The sequence below is a fragment of the Hirundo rustica genome, chromosome 9 (assembly GCF_015227805.2).
Source record: "Hirundo rustica isolate bHirRus1 chromosome 9, bHirRus1.pri.v3, whole genome shotgun sequence".
Classification (NCBI taxonomy): domain Eukaryota; kingdom Metazoa; phylum Chordata; class Aves; order Passeriformes; family Hirundinidae; genus Hirundo; species Hirundo rustica.
In genome coordinates, this window is record NC_053458.1 from 22,889,573 (window position 1) to 22,911,043 (window position 21,471).

Genomic DNA, 21,471 nt, shown 5'->3' on the forward strand with positions numbered 1-21,471 from the left:
TAATAAAGTATTCTGTTGTTTTATAGATGGCAAAAATAACAATCAGTTGGAAGCTCCTAACTAAATTTTGATTAATAAAGCATGTCCTTTTTACAAGCTGGCTGTTCACTTGGCCAGTGCATGTAAGAGAGTCTCTTCATTTGCCTGTCTTGGTGCTATCTCCATGGTCTTAGAAAAGAACTTTTCCCTTCAAACCAAACGGACCAGTGAAATGCACCTGGGTTTCACACATCCCAGGATGTTGCTTCACTTACTGAACCAATATACACACAGTCCTAATTTTTTCTCCTTTACATCTCCTACTTAAAGGCTGCAGAGGGGAAAACTATCAAATTTCAAATAAATTTAAAAGGTTTTGATTGTTTATTTGTGGAGTTAAAACATTCTGAGTATAGGAAATGTTTCCAGGAAACTGTCAGCATTAGAAAAATACTTGAGATGTGTTCATGAAATGCTGTTAAGCTAAATTTCCTTCCTTAAGAGCATGGTGTGCAGGAATGCAGCTTTTGTCCCTCCTTTCTTTCATATCTTGTTCCTGAAGTGTGGGAAATAATCAAATTCCCCTAATTTCTTAGGCACAACTGTGCAACTACCACAATTTAAAATAGTGCTTGTGATTTCCTTCATTACAGAAGCTGCCATAGTCACTTCATTTCCTTATAGAAACAGTTACATCATAAGTTATTTATTCCCTTTTTTGTAAATAACAGTAAATGGTTCTTCTGCTAGGCAATTCAGATTATTGCTCACAAGGGCCATCAAGTTATGGATGCACTAAAGTGCAGCAGGAATAAAATATCTACCACCTTAGAGCTTATGATGTGTCCAAAAATCTTGAATATTTTAGTAGGCTGTGATATATTTTGCCACTGCAAGTGACTTTCACAACTCACTGTGCAACAAATGATTTAACCATTGCCAATCTGTTCTTGAGAATCAAAGGCATTGATTAAAATTTACTTTCTTGATATTTACAATGCCTTCCCTCCTATAAGTAGAAATGCATGGAGAAGAAATCCCTCTTCAGTGTGAACTTCAGCGAGCAGGGTGAGAGCTAGTTTGAGAAGCTTTTGAAATAGCCCCCAGAAAATGCCACAGAAACGTTACTTCAGCTTCAAGGTGGTGGCTGTGTGTGTCTGAAGATACAAGGTGGGCTGTGGAACTATGAAGCTGTTATTTAAGCCAACCACCATTTTATTTTCCTCATGCTTCTGTTTCCAGCTTCCCTCTTCTACATCCAGTTTCAATTTAACCTTTATGACTTGTGTAAGAATATTTATGTGAAACTGAAACCCTAGCCTCTGTTAAGAGGATACATCCTGATCCAAACCAAATGTTCTTAGTTTTAAATTTGGTGTGGAACAAAAACAACCCCAAAGGATCTCTTCCGTGCACATACGATAAAATGTGCAAATCACTCTATAAAATAATACATAAACTTTATTTCCTACCTGTCTAACTGCATTGCAACATGATATACTTTACATTAGCTATTATTTCTGCAAATTCTCATTTTCCCTGTCAAACGATGCATGAAAGTGAGAATCACTACAGCTTAATGGAATAAGCCTCTTATCAGAGCTATATATCAAAGGCATCCCTCTCCCAACACCTAAGGACAGAGGGATCATAGGGTCCAAAACAATTCCACTTGAATTCACAGTAGGTCGCTGGGTTTGAGTGTTGCTGCCACTGTTTATTTCTCCCTTGCTATGGGGACAGTGGTCAGTGTTATGCTGTTATTTGCACTTTACAGGCTTAAGTGTGCTGGAGGTCAGCAGGGATAAGGAATGATGTCAAGAGGGACTCTGTCTTCAAGAAGCACTAGATTTCGTCTCTATTGCTCAAGTTTGGAAAAGGAAAAAAACCCATGTTTGAAATAATTTATGTAACGATATCAATGACTGGTGTAACAGCAGCGACATAATATGAATAATACAATAATTGATGAAGTAGCCAAAAGGAGGCTGAAAATAGTATTTTATATCCAAGGCTTTGTCACATAGGCTATGCCCAAAGAACAGCAACACAGGTTTGGGGTAAGCTACAAGGAGTGATGAGGCAGGAGAGGGGAAAGAAAGAGAATTCAAGTCCACGACTACCTTGACCTGGGCTGATCTCCTCTGCCTCTCTTCTGAGCCTGTGGTAACAGTATTCTGTTCAAGTACCATCCTGGAAGAGAGGGAAACAGGTATATGAGGGATTGTGCCTTTCATTAATGAAAATCATAAAAAGATATTCACAATTTACCTTCGTAGAGGGCTGAGGAAAGTCTAGGGCTGTGTAAAAGGTTTCAAACAGCACAGTAAGAATTAATTCCAAAAACTTAGTACATGTCCTCTTTTGGCACATTGTTGAAAGCCAAACTTCACCTGTCATTTTCTTTAATCATACCAAGCTTATGATGTTCTGGGGGAAAGTCAGTCTGACTCAAAGCGTTCAGCTGGCTGCCTACTCTCACTTCCCTTTTCAAAGTTCCACTTTCATTACAAAGCTGCATCTTAGCTTCATCTTCTAGCTAAGATGCAGTTTTATAATGAAAGTGGAGCTCTGAAAGTGGAGACTTAGCTTGTACAAACACTGCTTCATCTTCTTAGTTGCACCCTCTTTTGGATTCAGTCAAGTCTTATTTGATTATTTTTCATGGGAAGGTGATCGTGTTATTATATTGACTTTCATATGATTCATACTTAATAGGATGCATTTCTTGTCTTGAGAAAAGGGCTGTGCCCACAACATAGTCTATGCTCCAAAACTTTTGACTTCAATGTAATTTTTTTTTGTAATTTCCTGATCATTCTGTGACACTGCATTTATCTGGGATGACTTTCTCTATCTTAGCAAATTCCAGCAGCATCCAGATGAATCAAAGAATTATTTCAGTGACACTTGACAAAGTTTGAAAAAAGCTAATAAATATTTGCCTGTTTTTAAAAAGCTGGACAAACAGATCTCAAAGTGTTTCTGCCTTTGCAGAAATTAGTCCTTTAACACCATGCTCATGAGTATTCAGCTCACAGGTGAAGCAGTGTGAGCAAGAATGGGACACAGATGAAAAAGTGCTGACAGAGGCAGCTGTACAACTTCCTAGGAATGAAGGGACAGTACAGCTGAAGGCACAAAACTGATATTAATTCATTTTTTTCTTTGTGAGGCCACGAAGGTTTTATTTTTCTAACCCTTTATTCTCAGTTCAAAGAGCATTTGACAAGGGTTGACTCAGTGAACCAATCTTTTTTAGTGTGATTTATAGAATTATGTAATGAATGTTTAAACCTGGTGATATAAATCATCTCTTCAAAGTGTCATGAATTGCTGAATATTATATTATTTTCCAGTTTTAAAAGTTCTGAAGCAGAGAGCAAAACCAGCATTGTATGATGAATGCTATGAACTACATAACACAAAATCAGCCCTTGATCCTATAGGTTACGCCTGACTTTGGACCCTAAGAGGGTTTACAGATGTAAACTGCAAATTCAAGAATAGTGCAACCAGATTAATAAAAAAGGCTGTGATCATAGGTATTAGTAATAAATACTTAAATATTTCCATCCTTTTTAATGACCATACTTCCACCTTTTATTTAATGTCAAGTAACAGTTTAATTCCATATAACACAGTGATACCCAGAAATAAGCAAGAATGTCCACTGAGATGTTAAATTGCATTAATACCACTGAAGTATCAGTTACATTGCTGCATGTAAGGCACAGGTCTGATTTTAACTGAAAATAGTTGAGTTATAGAGGAATTTTTTTTGTTTATCAATATGATAATTTTTGGGGGGAGGGCGAGACCAGAAGGAACTTACACATATATATGCATAATGAACATATGTGAACAGAAAAATTCTTTGGAATTCAAGTAACAGACGAGTCATCAAAAAACTTACAGGAGGATAAGCCTAAGGTCTGTGGTTTTTTTCTAGTTATTATTAGTTATTACTTGAATTGTAGGTGACAGAAGAATCCTATGTATTAAAAAAAAAAAAAAAAAAAATTGTTTGAAAATGCATCACAAGTCCTTGGGTTTTTCAGCTAGCTAGATAACCCCCAGTCCACCAAAAACCCTGGTGCCAATAGGACTCCAGATGCTCCAACAAGCCTAATCCTGATTTGTTTGAATTCCATTTCTGCTAGCTGAATCATTATCAGACAGTGGCCACATTTGCCCCGTAGGATTCCTGTAACCCCTCATTTTCCCTCCTCTACTTTTCAACTTCCCCATCCCTACTATCAGCTACCTTTTTGCCCTTCCACCTTTTTATCCACTCTGTCTCCTAATTTTTAATCAGCTTCTGCCTCTGGTAAAGGCCACTAGAAACTCTTGATTCTCAATCAGATTACAAATCTCTTTCCAAAATTTCAAATCAGATACCCCAGGATTGTGTCTCCTCCTGCCTGGCACGGAATGCACCTGGGGGAAGGAGTGTACCTGCTCTTACAAGGGGGGCTGCCAGATTTCACTTGTAACTTCAACAGAAAAACATGAAAATCAATAGTTTCAAGGAAATGTAAATCTTTCTGTCAGGAGCTTCCCCTCAGCTGTGCCCAGGTCTCTGCCTGGTTCTAAACAAAGCCTTTTATCCTCCTGCCTTGCTCGAGGCATGCAGACAGTGCCTCTATCCAAAATCCAGAAATAAGGACTATGGATATAAAACTGCTGTTCCTTGCCCTGGCTCACTGCAGTGATTAAACACTGATTATAAAAAATTTAAAAATATACTTTTTTTTTCCCTCTATCCCTCTGATTTCAGCAGGTATTTATCAGGTGTTAAAGGATTCACAACAAAGCATTACTGTAAATTAACCAGGTTGAAGTACGAAAACCAGTTACAGGCTTGTTACCTGAGCTGATCCAAATCTTGCTGTAAATCAAACCAAACAAATAAAACTGAAGACAGAGGATTTCCATTGCTGTACAGGGGTGGATTTGGCCTCAAGCACTCAGTGCCTCACTGGTATCACAGTGTGTGATCACTTCATGCCTACGGAGATATGTACAGAGACTGGGAAACACAAGGGTTTTGTTTCACCTCACAGAAACATAATTTGGCATTTGGGAGGGATGGTCAATGCTGCAGTGAGACTATCTGTGGCAAATCTTTAGGTCCCCTGACTTCAGGGCAGAGGGCGGCGAGAAAATAATTAGGAGTGGGAATGACGGTTGGCACCAGAAAAAGAACACTTTAATAACGGATAAAAGAAGGTAGGGACAGCGTCCCAAAGCCATGCACAGGATCCAGGAGAACTCCACGGGAGTAACCAACCAAAGGCCAGAACAATGGAGGGTACAGCAATACACAAAACCTTAGGGAAGGAACATCCTAGCTCCACAGCCATATAAGGAACACAACTGGCCAAAAGGAAAACAGAACTTTGGCTAATTAACATAACAACCTAACTTCAAGGAAGGATCCCCCTGGCCTTGAATTTATTCCTGACTCACATAAGCAAGAGCTGGCTGGCCCTTGGCCCCCACAGGTCAGTAGGGTGAGAGCCCCAGGGGAACTGATGACAGCAGGAAGAAAAAGAAGCAGCTCGCTGCAGTTGGAGTGCTCCCCCTCTGCTGTCTCTTTTTTATCATCTCACAGACTGCCCCCTGCTATCTTCATTATTTGCATCTGTCACTATGACTATCACTCTTGTACCCCAAAATAATCTCTGCGTTACCTGAATACGAGGAAGATCTACTTTTCTCCTAATGAGTAGCCTGGTTGTGGCTGGATTAGAAAGTGGAATGTGCTGTTAGTTCTGACAGGAGAGAGCTTTATGTGGCTGCTGAAAACGGCACAAGCACTCTATTAAATAAAGTATGATATGACCTAATTTTTATTCCTAAGTGTACCAATGTGAATGTCTGGCAAGCCAAGACTGTAACTAGCATCTGTAAACAGTATTAATTGTTTTGATTACATTCATAACTCTGAACCATTACTAATGGAATTGCCAAAGTAAACAAGTTTGGTTTGTTTTTGTTTTTTTGGGTTTTTTTCCCCTCTTCCTCCATGTTCATATAGCCCTGATTTCTTCAGCTCCTGACATTTTATAAATGTCATAGTTTATGAGGAAATAATAAAACCCCAGGTAACACCACACAACACCGTGACCTTTAGCTGAGGGATTGCTCTAAGTTCTTTAGTAAGCTCAGTAAAGAAATTTGGAGGTGAAAATTCAGGTTCTAGGAAGTAATTGAAGACTTCAAAGGTCACAGATTTTCTGTCTGTGAGTCGGACTCAGAAATATCATTCCTTTTCTAACCTGATGCTTGGGATTTGATTTTGCTAATGACCTACTTTAGCAACAAACGATAAACAGCTTAAACTGAAAATGTGGAAATTTTCATTATTATTTGGAACTGAATCTGTTTGTACTGACAAACCTAAAGGCTTTCCCACTATTAGGGTTTTTGCCTAGGAAGTAGATTTTGTGAATATTTCCACAACAGTATTTCTGGTATATCTTCACAGGTACACATTGGCATTTAATGAACCATTCCCAAAACACAGCTAGAGAAAAATGGATTTTGCTGATATTTAAAAAAGATTACCAGAATCACTTTGAAGACATTTGAATTCTATCATAACTTCAAGAGGTGTTTTGACATTTGAAGGTGCTATCTTAACCTACCTGTCATGAAATTTGAGGAAGGATCCTCCTCTAGAAAGAATACCTCTTCCTTTTCTCATGAGCCTATGCATTTGTATCCCAGCAGAATCACGCAGTTTTAATCCCCAGACTTCAAGAATTGAGGAGAATGCACCAGTTTAGTTTATACTGCCTAGAAATTGGAATTGGACACAGAATGTCAAGGTCTTTAGATTTTCTAGTAAGACAGATACTAAACCATTCCTCACCACTAAAACAATTCCATCTAAAGATGCATGATACGTGAAGCTACAATAACCAGAAGCAGTAGAACTAAAAACCAGCTAAACAATTAATAGTTAGCCAACAAATCACCATGAGTAGAAAAAAGAGAAATAAAAACTAGCATATTACATGTAGGTACTTGATAAAGTAAGTCAAGGCAGTGCAGACTTAACTGCAGTGATAGTGCCACAAAGGCAAGAACAGTCACAGTTTTTCTGTGTGCTGCATTTGAAATAAAAGCAGGAAGAACCAGCCATCCTCTGGGAAGTTGTGGGGATGAAAACTTTATTATAGGTAGTACAAGAGACAGTGGACAGCTTCTTCCAAAATGAAGCATTACTAATCCCAGAAAAGGTATCTAATGTATGTGAGACACATTTGTTGCAACAACATAAAATTTCATAGAGAACTGGTGACACTGGAAAAAGTGACTGACAGCTCACTGCCACAGGACAGTTTTAATTTTGTTCAAATGGTCTTAAACTCACAACTTGTGTTTTAATACTCCTAGGATGAGAAAACAAATTATGTCTTTGGATAAGTATATCCTAGGAAGTCTGAAATACACTCAGAACCTGTCCCAGACAATCACTTCAGTGTGAGCTCATGTGAGAGTTGTGGTTTAAGTCACTGAGTTTCTGCAAAAACATAAAAAAGATATTTTCTTGCCTGGATGCACAGCTCCTTCCTACTCCATTCATGACTCAATAGATTAATTCCTCACTTCCAGAAAAAAGGGGCAATACAGAACATAGAACAAGAAAGTAATTTACACTTGCCTCAACCTAAGGTTTAAATGACTTCACTCAGCTCCTAAGGCATCTTGATCACAATTTAAAAACTCCCAACAATTGATAAGTGGTGAAATGAGTTGTTTGATCAAAGTCTGAAGTCAGCACTTTGTTGCAGAGACTGCCATCTGTTCATTACTGTCATGCAAGGAACACAGCAGCTTGCTGCTGGAATGGTGTGAATTGTGACACTACTGGCACACACACCTAGGAGCACCAATATAATACTGATAATTTTGCAAGAGGAAAGGAAGCCTTTGAGCAGTTCGCCATTTATAGCTCCAATGAGATATAAGCGTTAACGGTGGTGAGCGCTGGGGGTCCCTGAACTCTCAAAGTCGTGCTGCATTTAGATAAGAACAGTGAAATCAGTTCAAAAATAAATATTACAAAAACCTCAGAAGTATTTTTAGCACATGGAGGAACATCTCAGTAGCAGGCCACTGGGTAATTCTGTAGAGAAATTTTAGTGTTTTGGTGAATTAATGCATCCTGTAAATGTTGCCGAAAAAGGTAACCATTGCCTTACTATGGCTGTCCCTGAATTGTAGCGGTACCATTTTGTAACATTTATCACAAAGCCAAACTTACCAGCTCCCTGTGTCATGAACTATAATCTCCTAATGCCTGAATTGTAGGAAGGAATTTCTGTAAAATCTCTCACCATGCTAAAAATTCCTCTTCTAAGTCCTTCTCTATTCACATTTTATGAGTGTCACTTTTTTGCAGCTCACACTTTCAAATTTATGAAGTCTAGTGTCTTTTTTTTTTTTTTGGTCCAAAGACACAGTTCTTGCTGAGAAGGCTTCTGCATGTCATTGCTTCTTGGATCTCAGGAAAATGATCTATCACTACATCTCAGCCATCCACTACTTACATATATAATGGATTGCAGAATAAAAGATTCATCAGAAAAAGAGTAGATGAAATCATAGATTTGCCTGTTAAGAAGGGAACTCTTGCACTCACATAAAATAATTTCAGGGAAAAGCCCCTTTTATACCCAGATATGAGGATCTCTTTCTTAAACCTTGAAAAAGAAATTTGCTATTATAGTTACCTTCTTTTAGATGTAAAATCTAGACAAAATTATGATTATGACTGTAGAATAAACAGCATTACTACTGATAAATAATACAGGCTTTGCCAATGTAAAAAAAAGCTTTTTTTTTACTCAACATGCAATGATTATGAAAGACAGCATGAGATTTATCCCTACAGATTTTGCAGCGTGACTCATTCATAATAACCTTTAATTCTCTCCAACAAAAATCTGCTAAAAATTATTCTGTCGTAGAAAAGAATATTTTAAATACACTTCGCACATCTAACATCAATTTATAATTTTTTCTAGAGTCATATTTTGCACCTGTATTGCACATCCTAAAAAAATTAGTTTGGTATGACCTCACAGACACTGCCAATGTCAAGACCGCGTCACGGTTGTGACCGAATACAAGAATTGCTGGGCGTTGGAAAGGACTAAGACAGCAGATTTCCTACGTAGAGCAGCATCTGGAAAGTATTAATTAGAAGTTATTAGGAACCTAATCTGAGCGTCATTTAGGAAAGGTCAGGTGAAACAATTTCAAAGAGGAAATAGAATATGAATGCCTCTCTGCTTCCCTCTTCCATCATTAAGCACTCATTACGAGACATGATTAAGCAAAGCGTTTGAAATCTTGCAATGCGCTCCCTCAGTCTGTGTAGCAGCTGGTTAAAGATAAGTTCAGCAGTAGATTGAGCCACCTAATGAGATGGCCTGATAAAGATTTCAAGCAGAAGGAATTATATTCTTCAAAAAAATCCTCAGAGACTGAATTTCATTCTGTGTTTGGATACTTTTTTTTTTTTTTTTGCAAAGAGAGAAAATGATGAATTCCTATACAAACCCTGAAGGAAATTAACTTTGTAAGGGGCAGGGGTCAGGAAACTGGAATTCTCTATTCAAGATTCACTAGCAAGAGGATCTGCTCAAGGTATTTCATCATAGCTGCGGCAATAGCGAGGGGAAAAATATACCTTGTATACCTTGTTCTCATTCTTGAGAAAATCTTGTAAAGATTTGCTGCAACAGCAAAGCACTGCTCTGAAGCAGCAACAGGGAGAGCTGAGTTTTCCCTGTGAGCCACTGAGTGATCTTAAGGTGGGGAGATGGAGGTCTGATAGCACAGCTCCTATTAGGGCTCCTGTTTCAGGGGGCTGTGGATGGAAGTGGAAATCTCTGCTTACCTCCTCACTGATCCATTAAATCCTTCACTGGTTCACTGATCATCTTTGAGGATAATTTCAAAAAGTTCCTGTGGTTTCTAGGAGTTAATGGTTTGATTGCCCAGTACATGAGAGGTTTGGGGTTTTTTATTGCGAACGAGGCAGAAGCCAGCTGCCAAGGGATCCAGCGGGGGGAATATCCCCTGGAAGTCACTTCAGTGACACTTCTGGCTGCAGTACCTCGAGCTAGGGCTGTAGGAAACACAACCAAGGAAGAAGGGATGCGCTTTGGATTCCTTCCTCAAGAAATCCTTTAAAAAAAAGGTGTCCTCTGTGGCCTGCTACAGGATGATCAAATAAACTTCAGCCTACTTGGCTGACAGCGACCCCCGGTTCCCATTTACCAAGCCTGTGGAATAGGGATCGCTCCACAAACAGCACGTACCTGGGCTCCAGGGACAAGTCTGACACATCAAAGCCTCCTCAGAGGTGGTGCTGCCTTTCCTCTCCAAATCTACTCTGTCCTTACACCAAATCACAGATTTAAATCCACTCTCCAATCTGTGGTGTAGATGTAATTAAGTTACTTCTCTTGGAAGTTTCTAATTTCTGCAAAAGACATGTAAATATTTAGAAGAGTAGTTCTAGGCAGGGAAATGTGTGCTGCTGTCCTGTCCAGGTGCAAGGGAATGTTTATAATCAAGTTATTTTTATTTTCTGTTCCATTTTCTACCTTTTTGTTACATTAAACAATCCAAAGCAGTTCAGATTGGCCTCCACTTGGTACCACGTACTTGTCCAGATATAAAATTGAAGGAAATTAAAAAACAACTGCTTAAACTATCTGCTCAAAATAAAGGTTCTTTTTGTAATATTGTAAGGCTTTCAATCCACTTTATTATAAAAACCATCATGAGTAACTGACACTAAAATTTTCATTTAAAAATTTTTAAATGTAAAGTTTTAAAAGATGAAAAAAGTTATTTTGCATTTCTTCCCATTTTCCTCCAACTAGAACAAAAATACCTGTGTGTTCAGCTCCATAAACTCATCAATACAAACCTATGGAAAAAAGTTATGCAAGGAGCAGACATTCTCCTGGCACATAGCTTCATTCTCAGCTTACTCATAATTTATGAAAGAAAGAGCTTTCACTGTCTCCTAGATGCAACAGGCACTTCAGTACACATTTTGTCTAAAACACTGAAATTACTCAGTCTCAGATGCAGCACTGAAACAGCCATTACTGCTAAACATTTGCAACAATTACTTTTTGAATGATATTCAGAGATTGAAAAAAAAAAAAAATCCCAAATCAATATAAAGATTTTTAAAAAGCCTCAGCCTTTGGTTAAGAGTTTTCAATTTCTGGCAGCAAACTTTTTTTTTTTCTGGAGGAGCACCTTTGTCTTTCTCATGATTACTTTAAGAGCTGTATCCCATCTTCCTCTCCAAATGATAATTCATATTTCCAGATTTTTCCTCAGAGCTGTTTGCAGGACAAGAATTCTACTTGACTAAGATTCTGAGAATTTAAAATAAGGTTTTGCTCTGATTCTAAAAGAAAACACTATAAACTCCATAAAGGAAATACATGTACCCAAAGACAATTTGATTTGCTCCAAGCAGATTATTTTTTAACTTTATATTTCATATTATAACACCAAATATATCTTACATAATATTATAATATATATATAATATAGCAAACATATAATATTGGTATTATAAGCTAAAAAATTAAAATCAAAACTTATTCTAAAAAATGTTATACTGTTTGTAACATGTTTTAACATAGAATAATTAAGGTTTCCAGGCCCTTCTCCTATTTTCAGATGTTTATTTTTTCTTGAAACACATTTCTAAGAGTAAACTCCTGCTTTTCATTGAGGATTTTGATTTGAGCCTCACAGAAGCAGCTGTGATGCATTTCCTACCTGCCTCAGTGAGGAACTCTTGCCACTTTGGGCTTGGTGCAGTGCCCAGTTCAGGGTGTCCTGTACAGACACCAGAGGTGCAGTTGTCCCCTGCCAGATTGGGCTGATTTCCAGATTTCCTATGGGAAACCTGGGTGTAACCTTAAAAAAACCCCTCATTCTTTGGTGGCTAAACTCTGGCTGAATTCAGATGTCCCGCAAGAATTCCCAAGTATGGGAGAGGATTTCAGAACCAGCCTGACAAGCTTCACGCGGACAAAGTTACTGTTAGTTCTTCCCAGTGACTCTTAAATATTCTGAAGGTATCACTGTGTGAATGTCAAAGCAAAGTGCAACAAGAAAAACGTTTGTCTATTCCACACAATGCTGTTATGACACTGATTTCCCACCCCCCCCAATTTCCTCTGTTTTGGAAATCACCTAAAGTCCTTCCTGTTTCAAATATCACAAGTGACAAGTCCATCTCCCTCACAAAGTTCCTTGTTTGTCCTAATACAAAAGCATAGCCAGCACCAAGGTATTGATAGTGGGAATGGCTTTTCAGTGAGATATCTTAATGCATTTAAAGCATTTCTAATGTTTTGTTATCAATATTTATATATAAACTAGATATTCTAAAAATATCTATACTTACCCTTTCAAAAAGCATTTGGATCCTTTGACTGTTATTCAGGGAGCATCAGACAGTGATGTATATACACTGATATTTATTTACTGTGCTCCACCACCACTGCATTCAGGTATGCTACACTCTTTATTTATTTGCAAACCTTGTGCAAACTCAGTAGTTCAGAAAAAAGGACTGTATGAAACAGAGTTTGGTTCTGTGCAAAAGCACCAGCTCAGGCCCTTATCCAACAACACAGGGAAATAAAATGCATGTTCTGTGCAATAACACACTCATCTGTTCGCCTTAGAATTATACATGGGAAGGGAATTGTGAAAAGTTACAAATTTGGAATAAAACAACAACCACCCTATTTCCCCCTTCCCCCAATAATGATTAAGCATCCTCCTTCTTCCAGGAACTGCTCACTAACTATGTGCAACCTGCCCATGGGAATATTTCAAGATCACAGTTCTCTCAGTGCCATACACCAAACCTTACAAATTGCAGCAGTGACCTCGTGCCCTGCTTCAGGCCAGTCTGCAGCTGGCCATGCACGGAGTGCCAACAGGAAATCCAGCTTAATTATTTTACTGCTTTGGTTTTTCTTAAGACATTGGAACTTGGGTACTATCAGTTTTTCTGCTTCTTAGGGCAAAATCTTTACACCAGGAGAGGATAAGAACCATCCTGGAAACGTTAAATACTTGGAGATTCTACCATAAATCAGGAAAACCTTTCGTTCCTTCACAACCCTTCACATAAAGTAAAGATTTATAATGGGACACTAAAGAGAATGGAGACAGTTTATAAAGGTACAGCTCCTCTTGACAGCTTTTAAATGTTTACTTCTTTATCCACAACAGCTTGGAAATAGAGGATACTATGTTTCCATGCACGGGCTTCTGATAAAGATGAGAATTTTAGTCCCAGGGTCACATTCTCTACTTCCACTGTTCTTCCAAGACATTTTTTCTTTCATTAAAATCCCTATTTCTACATAGTGCACTTCCATCTGTCCATGTAATTTTCCTCACATGCCTGTCTACCCCTTCTCCAGAAATAAAAGGTGCTTTTTCATTTGGCTGCTGCACTGAACTTTGGGAATGTTCTCCATTCTGCCTGAAACATCTTGGATTTTTGCAAAGTGCTCTGTTATGCCATGAGAACAAGTTTTGATACTGTAGTGCTGTCCCAAAGTGAAAGATTAGGACCCTTTGAAACAGGTCTCTCTGTGTGGCATCCTCACGTCTGTCACAAAACAGAAGCCATTTGCTGGGTAGAAGATGCAACCAACTGTACTAGGAATGATTTGTTCCACAAGATTTCACAACGTGAGGAGTCCTGCCAAAGTGAAGATTGCTTTCAGTTATCAAGGTAACACCTGTAATCTAAACATTAAATGATTAGGCACTCCAAAGAGAATGGCTCATCACTTACATCCTGGCTGATCACTTACATCAGGCAAATTCAGAATGGTTTTAAAAAGGTCCAGTTTTCCACTGCTTGGGAGGAGAATTTCCCTCTATTTCAGAAGGACAAGTGCACTCCATGACCACTCATCTTAATTATGAGAGGCACTCATTGCTTCAAAACCCCAAGAATCTTATTTCTCCACAGAAAACAAGGCAAGCCTCAGGAATTATAATCCTGTCATTAATGGTTTTTTTATCTACAGAGTTTAGGCTGCTTTATTTTATTACACATAAACCAACACATCACAGGTTTGACAGTGGTTGTATTGAGCAGACAGACACACATCTTCTTTTAGACAGATTAATGAGAGGTTTTATGAAGGAGAGAGCTCATTTAGGAATTATGTCTGAGGCTGTATCACAAAATCTTGTCTGTAGGAGTACATTAAAGGCGATAAAATATTTAGAACTACTTTAATGAATCTATTCTTATCTCTAAAAGAAAAAGAGACGGGGCAATTCATGCAGTTGGTGCTTAATGGAAGAGGTTTATGTTTTGCTGTGTACTATTTTGTTAACCTCCCTCTAAGTTAATTCATTATCTATTACTGAAAAGGCCTCTCAAGATATGGTAAGAGATTTTCTCCTGTAAGCCAGGCCCAATAATTAACAGAGCGAGCTGCCCTGGGTTGATACTACCACCAGTATCAGCCATGCCTCTCTGTGTCATCTGCTCAAGATCTTACAGGTGCAGCCATTTGTCAACCCTTTCTTTTACAGGAAAAGAAAAACACAAAAAAAAGTGGGAAAACCACAGATAAAGTAGTACAAACACTGTGCAAAAACTGCAGATAAAATAAGAGCACACTGACTGAGTTAAAGGGTTTTTCATTAGCTCTGGTGAAAATATGAGGGTTTTTTCATTTAGCTTCAGTGGCAGTGCTTTTATTCTAAAGCAGATTTTACTGAAATAACCTGCCAAATTCACCTCTATTTTAACTGAGAAAGACTTGAAAAAAACCAGTTCCTTTTCCTGTCATTTGGCTCATTCTCTTCCAACAATATGTTTTCCAGCATTTAAAAGTCATACTTTAAAAAATTTACATTATATTCATTAATTTTCACGAATGAAACATGATACACAGGATTTTCTATCCAAATATTGGTGGATTCTCTTCTACAAAGAGAACTGCTGGATTCTTCTCTATGTGACAAAAATGTCTTAATGGCAATGAAAACCATATTTTTTTCACATTAGAGCAAAGCATGCTGTATCATTAAGGCATGGGACTGAGTTAAATGATCAGGGTCATTGAGTAGCTGTGGGCAAATCATTTAGAGCAGCCTTCTCCAAGTCATTAAATTAGACCACCAATTTAGATTTCACATACACAACATCCATGAAAATCAGGTCAGTTGTCTGCAGTGCCCCTGTCTCAGTTGATCATACATGCTTTGTGAGATAATGGCAATCTCTCTGACAGTATTTCTCCCTATCTAAGATGAAAAATGTTTTGGGTCTTTCTCAAATGTATCTAATGTGGGTTAACTAATTAATTTAATGCATAACTATTACTAAGTTATTAAACCTCTTAAAGATCCACAGATGAAAGCTGCTAATGAACCTCTGTCCTTAAGAAGCTGGTGCTAAGAAAAGTGCAGTTGTTGGAAGCAGTTCTAATGAGGTCCCAACATCCATCCCTCACTTCTCACTGGGAAAAAGAATGGTAACAGGTGCTTCTTCTTTCATGATTACAAGGAAAAAGGGTGAAAATATACTGCTCATCCTGTTGCTGCAGATCGTGACACTGAATGGCTGACAACTGCATTTCTGTGTGAAAGAAGGCATTAAAGGTTTAGAAAGATTAGAGAAGAAGCTGATTTAGAGTGTAACATTATCCTCTGACCTACTACATATAATGAGTAATGTGTTCTAAAATTAGAGAGCATGTCAAGGCAGGATGTGGAAAGGTTATGTCTGAATGATGCAGCATTATTAATTGCTGACTATTCGAGGCAGATTCCAACAGAAAGACACTTCCTGTGCCTTATAAGCTCTACTACTACCACTTTCTACAAATATGCAGTCATAGAGAAAAACATTTTCTACCACTTTGTTGAAGAGTCATGGGACTTTACACCTAGCTAGTGACTTAAAAAAAAATAAATAGCTCAAACCAGCTGCTGTCATAAAAAGTCTGGGTTTTGCAAGTTTAAAATTCAAAGCTGAATACTGTAGGTCCCCCTTTTATATGCAGTACTCCTCATTTAGCAAGCAGAGACCTTATCTGTGCCCTACAGATGAATTTGGCCTCAAGCAGGCTGTGCTCATGAGTTAATCAGTGTAATCATGTCAAATTATTTTACAAGTGCCTACAAAACTGAAGAATATTCTGGTTAAATCATATCAAAGGTAATGACCTTGACCAGAACTTTAGAACTACACCTCACACTGGCAAGCCTTTGATGCACAGGCTGAAAGAGACTCCAGTTCACTTTGTTCCCCAGTTGAACTACCTTTGCTGAGCCAACGCAGCGGAGAAGCCATTCCTCACTTCTATTATCAAACAAGAACCTGAAAAACATTTGGAAAACAAATGAAACAGTTGCAGAAGCTTCTTAGAAGTATTTTTTGAACACTAACCAGTGCCTAACATCACAACACATTAAATGCCATCTCTCCCCCTACTTCCTCTTATACCAGACACTTGCAAGAGCAGCACTTGGAAATTTTGTAAACTCTTTTCACTTTGAAATCAAACCCCAAAACTTTCTGTCAAACCAACTCATTAGTATACAGACTCTCCACAGCTGAAAGCTGTATGATATATTTAGCACATCATGAGGGCACAGTGTTAATTGTTCATAGCAGTGGAGGGAATTTTGCTGTTTCCTTTCCTGGTCACCACTTCCACAAAAAAATTCACAAGGGTTATTGCATTATGTAAAATTGTGTTCAATAAAGTCTTTTTTAAAAAAAAATTCTTTTTTCCTAATGTGCATTAGACATAGCTAATGTGAAATCTGCAAACTAGTGTCACATCCCTCGTTATGTTTCTATGTAATTGATTCAAATATCACATATAATCAGAAACTATAGAAGTGAAACAAGTCCTTCATGGCTGAGGTAGGTCAGCTCTGTCCCAGCTGAGCCATATTAACTCTTCTGAGATGCAAATAATATTTGAGGATCCTTCCATGAGAAGCGTTATAACATAAAAGGATTTCTTTCCCCCCACACTGGATCATGCAGGATTCAGTTATTATTTCTGTAATTTACCACATTATGCAATGCAGTATTGGAAAAAATTAATGAGACAGTCAAGGGAAAACATGCCACTATTTCATGATCCTTTAGCTGACAGGATGGACTGGGTTCCATCCACAACTTTTCCACCTCCTGCCTGGATAATTAACTGTGTGACCTTGTTTTAAAAGACAGTTGAATGCAAACAGTTCCTTGAGAAAAAAAAAGCAGCTGAGCTGCAACTCACATCCACAAGTCAAAGGCATCACTAAGACTTCAGCATCTCAACAGGCAAGAGCTTCAGAACCTGCCATTCTCTTCAAATCCCAACAAGTAAGAGACTGAAGTATTTTTGTACGTTAGAACAGAGAGAGCTTTTAAAAATTAACAGAAAAGTGTGTAATGTAGAGAAACACCCACTAGCCTGGGAAGCATGGAGGATAAAGTACAGCAGTACGATGACTTTGTTTTTAGTGGTATAATTTGGCACATAGTAGTACCCGAGTCAGGCTTAGATTTTCTTTCTTCCTCTAAACAGGAAGGTGGGGTGAACACACTGCCATTCACTACCAGAAGCACTAGAAAACATATTAACAACTGATACATGGGCTTCGTCAGATACAATGTGAACAGACATAAAACACAATAAAAGAATCCTGTTCTTTTAGAAGGGTTCATGATAGCAGCTTCCAAGGCAGGAACCCCCTTTGTTTCCAGACAGGAATATTTTTTTTGCATTATAAATATTCCAGAGTACAAAGCAGCAAGGATTCAGTGCTGCTTGGAATACTCAGAGCCAAGGGTTTCCACAAGACGAGTCACTGTCATAAAAAAAGACTCCATGCAAATTTCAGAGAAAATAGGGTAAGGAGCTGAACAGAAAGCCCAGGAAGGGAAACCCAGAGTAACAGCACACCCCGGTGGATTCCCACTCTTGCACTGCTAGTGCTCTACAGGAGTGTTTTACAGGGTAGTAAAGTTGAGGACAAGCACTGGATCTTCTAATCTGAGCAGCAAAGCTGCAGCAGAGGAGTGCACCCCACTGTCCCCAGCACGAGGAGCATCTGCCAGTGAGGGAGTGAAAAAACCGAGCACCACCATTCCAAATGGGAGGGAGTGGGGAACAGTGAATTGCTGAAAGCTGGGGAAAGGAGTCCCACGCAACAGCTATCCTTGCCTCAGACCAAGCTCCAGCACTGCCAACAGCTGCTTTTATACAGGGCAGTGCTGATATTAATTTTTTAAGACATAGCACACTTACAAGGAATTACAATCAATATAGGACAAGGAGTGAAAACTTTGCCTATCAGCCAAACATTAAAGCAAACCCCAAACCTTTAACTACAAAAGAAACCATGAGGCCCATTTTTAAAATATGGGTATTAGTGTTGGATGTTTTTCAGTAATGCTGACTCTGTCTGTGACTTCATGGGATAGGTTCCTAACCCCCACCAACACCTACAGAGATACAAACAGAACTACACCAATGTGGGAAGGGATTTAACTAAGTGGAGACCAGAGTTTAAAGTGGTGCTGCCACGAAAACCTGCTCTGTGTTCCTGATGGGCCAAGCCTAGCACTGACAGCCCCCTGCTGCAGTGACTTGGTCACTAACTGGCTTCATATCATATTTAGTCAGCTTAACACCAAAATACCGTGTGACCATTCCATGAGTGCTGCGTCCCTCAGCATCCAAACACTGCTTAACTCACATCTGACAACCCTGAGAGGAAAACTACTGGTTTCACACAATCACAATAGCATCTTTGGATTGCTTTAAAAACAAACAACCAACAAAACCCCACCCAAAACACAAAAAGCTCAGAGTAGGGAAAAACAAAACAAAACAACCCAACCAACCAACAACCCAAACTCACAAAACAAACAAAAAACCACCCCAAACAACTCCAGAAAGAAACTGGTCAGATAGAAAAGCAAGACTGATGGTAATACTAAAAATTCTGTGATAAGGGAGTGCCATAAAGCAGGAATTGCTGTTTTCATTCTGGAGTGCAAACAAACTTTATATTGCATGTCACTGAATATTGAGATTTTAGACCTAAGGCCACATAACTGTCCAGTTGTGCACTTGCAGACTTACAAAACCCCAGGTGAGATAAAACAAATTCAGTTTCTTTGGATCTTTCACAATCCACTGAGAATTCTTCATACTGTACCACAAAGTTTAAGGTTGAAAGAACATGAGATCCATGACAGAGGAAATTTATTAGTATTAAACAACAAGAACCTTAATTTTCATATCCTTATCTAAAGAATATTTTAAAATGGTGGTAGAAAACCCAAAGTCCATAAATCTGGATTCAGAACAACAAATCTCCTAGCAATGATCCACAGATAATTGAAAAAAAATTCTCATCAGTTTCAACAAACTGTAAATCAGGCTCGAGTATATTTGTGGATATATAAACTCCTTTATATGCATGTCCATAGATATGCATCTTTTTTATCTGTAGTTTTATACATTCAGAAGATGAAAGAGGCGGGAAATGCTACTTTCTGGATCTTTTTCCCCATTCATTTTCTCTCTCTTGCTAATCAGGTCCCAGTGATCTGACTGTGAAAATACCACCTTATTTTTCACCAATGCAATTTTATTTCTGAATACAGCATCACAGATCTGGAGTGGGTCAGGAAAACTAACTGAATCACCAGTTCTGAATGCAAAAGAAATCTCAGACATTCCAGATCCTAATAAAGATGTCCAGCCTTAAGAGGAATGGAGGATTCTTTTGCCTTTCACAAATTCTTTCATTAATTAAAACACTCAACATAATAGGACACACAACTCTAGAGACGCTTTTTTTTTCATGTCTACTGCCTGTTTTACATTCAAAGAACATAGAAAATAGTATTTTCTCTTATGAGTTCGCAAAGCTCCTGGCATAACGGGAATACAGAAGCAAAATGTACGCTCTTTCCCCGAGCACTGGGGTTTGCATAATGTGGTTTACATATTAAGCAACCCTGACAAAGTGATATTTTTAATCTCCCCACAAAACACAGGCTGATGTTCCCAGCAGCCCTATGAGCAGCCTTTATCTGAGCAGTTCCAGTAGCATTATTGGAATTCTACATGCATAAGTGGCTATAATTCAGATCACCTCTTTAGAGTCTGTTTTTCTAGGTGCTGGTATGAAAATCTCCCAATTAAAAAAAAAAAAAAATCCTACCTAGAAAACCTGAAAGATTAGGTTCAGCTAGGCAATAAGAATCTAATTGAGCAAGAACTGAGAAAGATAAAGGATATAATGAAAAACAGTTTGCATCTTCTTTTTAATGTAGAAATTCAGCTCTATTTTGATTAGGCATTCAAACAGCTCTGATAGCCTTCTGACATTTCTAAACTAACTCGAAAAATAGAAAAAAAAATGGGAGAATACGATTGTATTTCAAAGCATAACCTCCTAAAATCCACCTCATGCAGTTATTTTCTGGTTTGTTTTTTTAGCTTGGGTTTTTGTTTTGTTTAGTTTTTGTTTTTTTCCTGTAAGAAATATTTTATGAATAGAATTGATTTCTTTAGAAATATGCCACTAATGGCATTTTAATTACATTTATAATATAGAACAAGGCTAATTAAAGATGGCAAAAAATTGATTTTCACCAGAGCTATCTTTATACAGCAATAGATAACTGCAACTTCACCAACATGTAATTTTAATTTACTACTGTCGATTTTATCAAGCACAGCATGATTTTGTGATATGTGATTTCCATCGCAGTTTCTGCTGTGTACAACAAACCTGTTATCACTGAGAGGGCAAACTAAGTGCAGTTTCACAAATTGGAAGACACTTAAATCTTTGCCCCTAAATCTTTGCATTTTGGCAAATTTATTTTGCAACTTTATTAGTGGCAAGCAGCGTAATTCTGCCTGTGTCACTGCATCCAACACAACCAAACCCACAGTCTGAACACGGCATTTTGAAAAAATGCTTTCTTTTCAAATACTTGCTATGAATTCGATCTCACCTAGTTTAGAAAAAGGGAAGACTTTTCAGCAGTCCACTTGAAACTGGAGGAGCGTGGAAATTATCTATCAGCAGGAAAATCAAGCGGTTTCTGGAATTTCTCTGTGTACAATAAGATGAAGCAGCACATCTGTTACGTTAAAATCAAAGTAAGGCAAAGACCCAACTCAGCACACACAGCAGCCTTGCTCTAACAGGGCAGTGAGGCTGTTATTGATGAAGCAATTTATTTCTAAGGACGCATGTGAGTTTGCATTTCATAGATAGCAGGATTTAATAAAAACTGTATCTCCCCACAAGTAATTGAACATAATTCTGTCATTTTTATCAACAGAGGTGTAATGTTGCCATGCTCCATTTCAAAGGAATATTAAGTTATTATTACCAAATAGTCTG

At 38.2% G+C, this 21,471-nt stretch overlaps 1 protein-coding gene across 7 annotated transcripts in view; it reads right to left on the minus strand.

The window, feature by feature from the left end:
- LOC120756762 (beta-1,3-galactosyltransferase 2-like) overlaps window positions 1–21,471 on the minus strand; it is an 80,010-nt gene that overhangs the window by 14,311 nt on the left and 44,228 nt on the right. For 2 of the 7 annotated variants that reach the window (XM_040073408.2, XM_040073404.2), the window contains exons 1-2: window positions 6,633–6,787; window positions 2,103–2,172 (exon numbers count right to left, since the gene is read on the minus strand). Coding sequence is in view for 1 of the 7 variants with exons in the window: in XM_058421825.1 (XP_058277808.1) it covers window positions 2,103–2,172 (70 nt within the window). In the remaining 6 variants the exon portion in view is untranslated. Of the gene's footprint in view, window positions 1–2,102; window positions 2,173–3,895; window positions 3,965–6,632; window positions 6,788–9,898; window positions 10,093–16,353; window positions 16,412–21,471 lie in introns of those variants that run through there. The other 5 variants (XM_058421824.1, XM_058421825.1, XM_040073405.2 and 2 more) reach the window with 4 other exon arrangements.